The sequence below is a fragment of the Cucurbita pepo genome, chromosome 11, assembly GCF_057944985.1.
Source record: "Cucurbita pepo subsp. pepo isolate OVF chromosome 11, ASM5794498v1, whole genome shotgun sequence".
Taxonomy (NCBI): Eukaryota; Viridiplantae; Streptophyta; class Magnoliopsida; order Cucurbitales; family Cucurbitaceae; genus Cucurbita; species Cucurbita pepo.
This window is the reverse complement of record NC_141808.1, coordinates 15,574,679-15,581,060: the sequence shown is the minus strand read 5'-3', so window position 1 is coordinate 15,581,060 and position 6,382 is coordinate 15,574,679. Positions and strand designations below refer to the sequence as shown.

The 6,382-nt window shown below is 37.6% G+C and overlaps 1 protein-coding gene across 1 annotated transcript; it reads right to left on the bottom strand.

The window, feature by feature from the left end:
* Nucleotides 1–393: 393 nt before the first annotated feature.
* LOC111805571 ((R)-mandelonitrile lyase 1-like) lies at nucleotides 394–3,868 on the bottom strand. Its single transcript, XM_023690686.2, has 4 exons — nucleotides 3,715–3,868; nucleotides 2,751–3,398; nucleotides 659–1,505; nucleotides 394–588 (listed from the first exon to the last, which is right to left on the bottom strand). Exons 1-4 carry the CDS (start codon nucleotides 3,791–3,793, stop codon nucleotides 549–551), a joined length of 1,614 nt encoding a protein of 537 aa, XP_023546454.2. The 5' UTR covers nucleotides 3,794–3,868; the 3' UTR covers nucleotides 394–548.
* Between the last annotated feature and the right edge of the window lie 2,514 nt (nucleotides 3,869–6,382).

Below are 6,382 nucleotides of genomic sequence, written 5' to 3'. Positions count from 1 at the left end.
GATCAAAATATGTCGAAACAAGTAAAAGAAGCAAAGAACAACTTGAAAAAGAGATCTTTTGGAGCAAAGAAACGTTAAGCACTTAACTTTTCAATTCTATTTGTTAGTGTTACAGTCAAATGAACATTCATCTAACCAAAAAATTTGGTTCACAAACACAAAACTTGTCCATAATTTATCAACTACTACCAATTCTAGTTGCTCCATAAGTTAGTAACGTGATACTAGCTAATTATTTGCAAGCGCTTCACCATTTTATATTTTACCAACTTTCACCCTTATTCCTCCTTTATCCACTCTGATCAACCCGAGTTTAGCCATTTTTATTGAGAAATTCTCGAACGTACTTTCAAAAAGTTCACTTCAGCTGAATTCCTCTACAAATGTTAAGAATATCCCAATTGTTCGATTCAATTATTATTTGAATCCTAACGATCTCGCACATGGCGTTAAAAGGATTACAAAAAGTGGGAGATTTGCTTAAAACAGTAATTATCAAACTGATATTGTCACGAAATTATTATTAAAAACAAGATACATGCATGTTCTTAACTTGATCTTTGTTGCAGCATCTGAAGGCCAACATACCTGAAGAAATAAAATTGAAAATGATTAAAAAAACAAAATTATATGTAATATTATAAATTTAATAACTCACCGGCCAAGCATCATGACGGTGGCCATCGGATTAGTTCCCGGCGAGACAGCGAAAGTTGAGCCATCAACGACACGCAAATTTTCGACTCCGATGACTCGGTAATTACTATCGACCACTTTTCGGACCAAGCATCCGCCGTGGTAATGCCAATAAGTGGTCACTGTTTCCTTACAATACTCTTCAACGGAGCTATTATCCGACAAGTTTTCCGGCAAGGGAGGCCCCAGAAACTGAAACCGTTTATTACCCTTCAAATCTTGCGTCTTGATCTTTTCCATCGTTCGGGTTTTAAGCAAATCTCCCACTTTTCGTAATCCTCTAACGCATCGTACAAGATCGTTAGGATTCGAATAATAATTGAATCGAACAATTGGGTCATTGTTAACATTTGTGGAGGAATTAAGGTGAAGTGAGCCTTTTGAAAGCACGTTCGAGAATTTGCCAATAAAAAGGGCTAAGCTCGGGTTGATCATAGTGGATTGAGGAGGAAGAAGGCTAAAAGTTGGTGAAATAAAAAATGGAGAAGGGCTTGCAAATGTTTCCAAATAGATATTGCCGTCTAATATTCCGACCACTTGTGATGATGAAGCTACCAGTGGGAATGGAAGCACGATGGCGGCGGTGAAACGGGGATTGTCGGACATGAACTCGCCGACGTCGGGTTGGTCAAGAACGACGGGTAGTTTTAACGATGAAAGATGAGATTTTGAGCCAACCCCACTTAGAAGGAGAAGCTGAGGGCTTCCAATGGCTCCGGCACTCAATATGATCTCTCCTTTCTTGCGGATGAATGCGGTATGAGTATTTCCTTTTGAATCGGAATATGAAACTCCAATTGCTGATAGATCTGTGATGAGTTCATGATAATCAAAAGTTAGTGTTTTAATGTTTCAATGTTTGAATGCAATGAAATTATGTTTATTATCAAGTTCGTTTCCTTTTCTTTTAACCATTTATAGCTTTAATTCGAATAGATTTATGAATCTTGTGATAAGTACGGATCAACTGAAATGTCCACGGGGGACGGGGATAAGGAAAGTTTTCCCATGGAACGGAGATAGGAAAGGTTTTCATGTCCCCGACCAGTGCCTGTTCGGAGTGAGTCTCACCTTGGCTACTTTAGGGAATGATCATGAGTTTATAAGTAAAGGAATACATTCCATTCGTATCAGTGACTTTGGGGAAGCCCAAAGCAAAGCCACGAGAGCTCATGCTCAAAATGGATAATATCACACCATTGTAGAGAGTCGTAATTCCTAACGGTGCTCGGTTTAGTTAAAAGGGAGAATGTAACAGCCCAAGCCCATAGCTAGTAGATATTGTCCTACTTGGGTTTTCCCTCTCGGGTTTCCCAAGGCTTTAATTTTCACACCGATTCGAAAGGAGAACGATCCCATGGGGAGGAGAACGAAATATTAATATTCTTTACAAGGGTATGGAAACCTCACGCTGGGCCCTGAAGAGGTAGATTGTGAGATCCCACATCAGTTTGGGGAGGAGCTAGTAGATGTTGTCCTCTTTGGACTTTCTCTCTTGGGTTTCCCAAAGCTTTAATTTTCACACCGATTCGAAAGATGAATGATCTCACATCGGTTGGGGAGGAGAACGAAATATTCTTTATAAGGATGTGAAAACTTCACGCTGGGCTTAATTTTCACACCGATTCGAAAGGAGAACGATCCCACATCGGTTGGGAAGGAGAACGAAATATTCTTTATAAGGGTGTGGAAACCTCACGGTGGGCCCTAAGGGGTAGAATATGAGATCCCACATTGGTTGGGGGAGGAGAACGAAACATTAAGGGTGTGGAAACCTCTCACTGGTAGATGCATTTTAAAACCTTGAGGGGAAGCCCAGTAAGGAAAGCTCAAATAGTACAATATATGCTAGCGATGGGCTATAACAGCCCAATACCGTCACTAGCAGATATTGTCTACTTTGACTCGTTTCCACACCCTTATAAGGAATGTTTCGTTCCTTTCTCCAATGGCTATTACAGAGAATTTCTCGTTCTCCATTCCTTGTTTAAATTAGAATTTTTTTAGTGAACCGGGATTCCCGTCGTACAAGTTAATTAGACATTTCTACTCACCCGAAAAAATGATTTTCTCAACGATAGCACGAACGGCAACTTTAAGATTTTGAGGTTCAACCCCATTAAGAAGCTCCACAGCTCCATGTCTATTTCCTTCCACATCAAAGATAGAACCTCCAATTTTAGTCCCCACAAGATGTCTCAAATCAAACCCATTATAAGGCCCAACACCACCTTCCAACAAAGCACTTCTAAAAGCACTTTGCCAAGCACTCAACCTCGGGCGAGAAACCACAGTCTGTTCAACCCATTCATAAGCCTCCTCCACCAATTCCATGTCCCAATCAACGCCTGCACTTTCAAAGAACTCCCGATGGCCCCTCGAGTAGAACCCAGCATTCACCATGCTACCACCGCCAAGAACCCTTCCTCTAATGACATCCACACCATCCTCAGTCATGAAGCGCTGGAAGGGGTTTTGGCCATCATCTTCTTCAGCAAAAACGTTCATTAAACCTTCCTCCTTCAACACGGACGGGTATTTGTTGGGCTCACTTCCTCTTTCCAGAACAAGGACTGAATATTTTGACGACAACGTTGCAGCTAATGGACACCCCGCTGTTCCTCCTCCTATGATTATGTAATCATATTCTTCGTTTTCGGGTAAGTCGGTCGCGTCATGAACTAGCTTCATGTAGCTCTCATCTTCAAAACAAGAGATAATATTGTTAGACGAACACTGACTCTCATGGCTTTACTTTGGGCTTCCCCAAAATGCCTCGTACCAATGAAGAGTGTATTCTTAGATTATAAACCCATGACCATTCCCTAAATTAGCCGATGTGGGACTTCCATCATCCAACGAATATAAGATCCCACGTCGGGGAGGAGAACAAAATACCCTTTGTAATGGTCTGGAAGCTTCTACTTAACAGACGCGTTTTAAAATTTTTTAAGAGAAGTCCGAAAGGAAAACAAAAAAAATAATATTTGCTAACGATGAGTTTGAGCTTGTTCTTACCTCGATTAGGGATAGCGTGCGAGGAGAGGACTCGTACGAGAAAGAAAGAGATAAAAATTAGTGGAAGAGTGATAGCCATAGAATAATGCTCTATGGTTTTGAAAAGCTGAATACAATATTATGCTCTCTAGTATGTTTCTTCCTTGGTGTTTATATAGATCAAAAGTTAGGAGTACGGATAGAGAAGTTAGCGTTTTCTATAGTTGTTGCCGTCATATGTTCTAACGAAAATTTTCATTTATTTTTGTAGGGATTAGGATGAAGATTCCGTGTAATAGTCGAAGTCTACTGCTAGTAGATATTGTCCGCTTTGGCCCGTTACATATGGTCGTCAGCCTCACGATTTTATAAGGTGTTTACTAAGGAGGAGTTTTCATACCCTTATAAGGAATGCTTTGGGGGCCAGCGTTCTCGCTGGTGCACCGTTAAGTGTGTGGTTCTGATATTATTCTTTTGGGCTTTTGAGATCCAACCCGATTGGAATTAGAGGAGGAAAACGAAGTATTTCTTGTAAGGGTGTGTGGAAACCTCTTCATAGCAGACGCGTTTAAAATCATGAGGCTAACGGCGATAAGTATCAAGTCAAAGCGAACAATATCTGTTAGCGGTGAGTTTGGACGATTACATTTCCAAAATTGATTGAGTTTTTCATAATTTTTTCGTTTTTATATTTTTTTATAAAAAATTATTCGTCAATAAATCTATTTAATTGATAATTTTATTTTTTTTTAGTAAACTTCTATTAAAAAAAATGTAAAACCTCTCGTTAATCTAATAATATTTTATAAACAAATAGTTAGTATAATTTCTAAAAAATTTAATTTTAATATTACAACGCCAATTTTCGAACACTTAAAAACAACTTCAATATTCTAAAGAAAAAAATCTCACCTCACTCCCTCAATTTCCCATCAAGCGGGTTCTTCGTAGGTTAAATGGAAAAACAAGCTTCGTACCAAATCAGAAGGGTCTTCGTTAAATATGGATGACAATCCAAACTTGATATAACATAGATAGAACAATCAGCACCCGAGATGGTATTACAAAGATCTAAGAAGAAAAATGAAGCGTTATTTGTCATAATCAGATGAGTTATATATAATTTCTAATACCAAATGCTCTCGGGTTCTATAATTTTAAGCGAACTGTGTTTGGAACACGAGAAATTTTGAATTTTTTTTAACGACAATTCAACAAATTTGATTTAATATTTACGAGCAAGAATTTAATGTACGGCCGACCTAAGTACTACGGCACGTCCAATAATGGCTACACCTAAATTAGGCGGCCATAACATTCTTTTATAAACTCTCTTAATATAATAAACTAACGTAATTTAGATTAATTATTACAAAACTATAAGTTAAAAAGTAAAAATATTTTTTAAAATATATATTATTATTTTTAAAACAAATTTCAATATAATTTTAATAGAATTTTCAAATTATTTTTTATAAATATTATAGTGTACTAGCTTTCATATTTAATGCTATTAAATAATAAAACTACGGAAGTGGGTTCCAACCCGTCCTTGCCACTTGTTCCAATGAAATTTCTCGTTTACTTTTGACAAACCTATTCGGGGCTAGTCTCTGCAAGGACATCGCTACTCGGTTTGGAGTTTAGATGTCAAATTGATTAAGGTTGGTTGGTGTGTAATGTCATGTTTGATTGGTCGATTCACATATATTTATTAATACGAAACGAAAATATGTAGATATGAGTATTCTTGTTTCTCACGCATGGTGGTGTACAGGGTCTAGGTTGGATTGGGTTAGGTTTTTTTTTTACCCAACCCTCTATTTTCGGGTTGGGTCCGGGTTCGAGAGTAACGAAACATTCTTTATAAGAGTGTGAAAATCTTTCTCTAACCGACACATTTTCGATAATAGGTAATGGGCCAAAGCAAAAATATCTACTAGCAGTGAGCTTAAGTATTCGACAAATCGAATCCATTCATAAAAAAAATCATTTATTTTGGCTTTTTAAGCGATACGTTAATAAAACAACAATTACACGTCAAATTTTCTTTAATAATTTTTTTTATTGATTAAACCTAATTGAAAAATTTTTAAACACAAAATTTACATTAAATATTAGAGAATATTTAATATATATATTATATATAAAGCTAAAATTAAATAAAAGTTCTAACAAAAGCAGGAGAGGGAAAAAAATCCACGTAAAACTTTAGGAATTGTGGTCGCCAGGGTTCGAACAAGGGAACACACATATGAGACGACCTATCGGTGCACGAAATGTGGCATGCTAGGAGTGCGAGTTCTTCCCCTGAAGTGTGTGGCTTACTCGTGCGTGGGCATACGCGTATAAGGCTCCTTGAGTGCGTGAAGGCGCGTGGGTGGCGCGTGAGGTTAGTTTTTCAACTTGTTCGACTCTCGTTGGACTGTTTCGCTCTCGTCTCGAAATTAATCATATTTTGACTTGAATTATGACCTGCCGGAGAAATTTTAGAAATTTTGAAAGTATTAATACGTGAAAAAGTTAGCTCGAAAAGGTACACGTCATTCAAGAAAGTAATCACACGGACTTTAGGCAAGTAATACTTATAAGAATCGCTAGGACATGCTAACATGTGAACATCTATTACCTTAAATGGTTTAAAAAATGCATGCTAAGGACTTCAAAATGACATTTTTGAATGGGTATG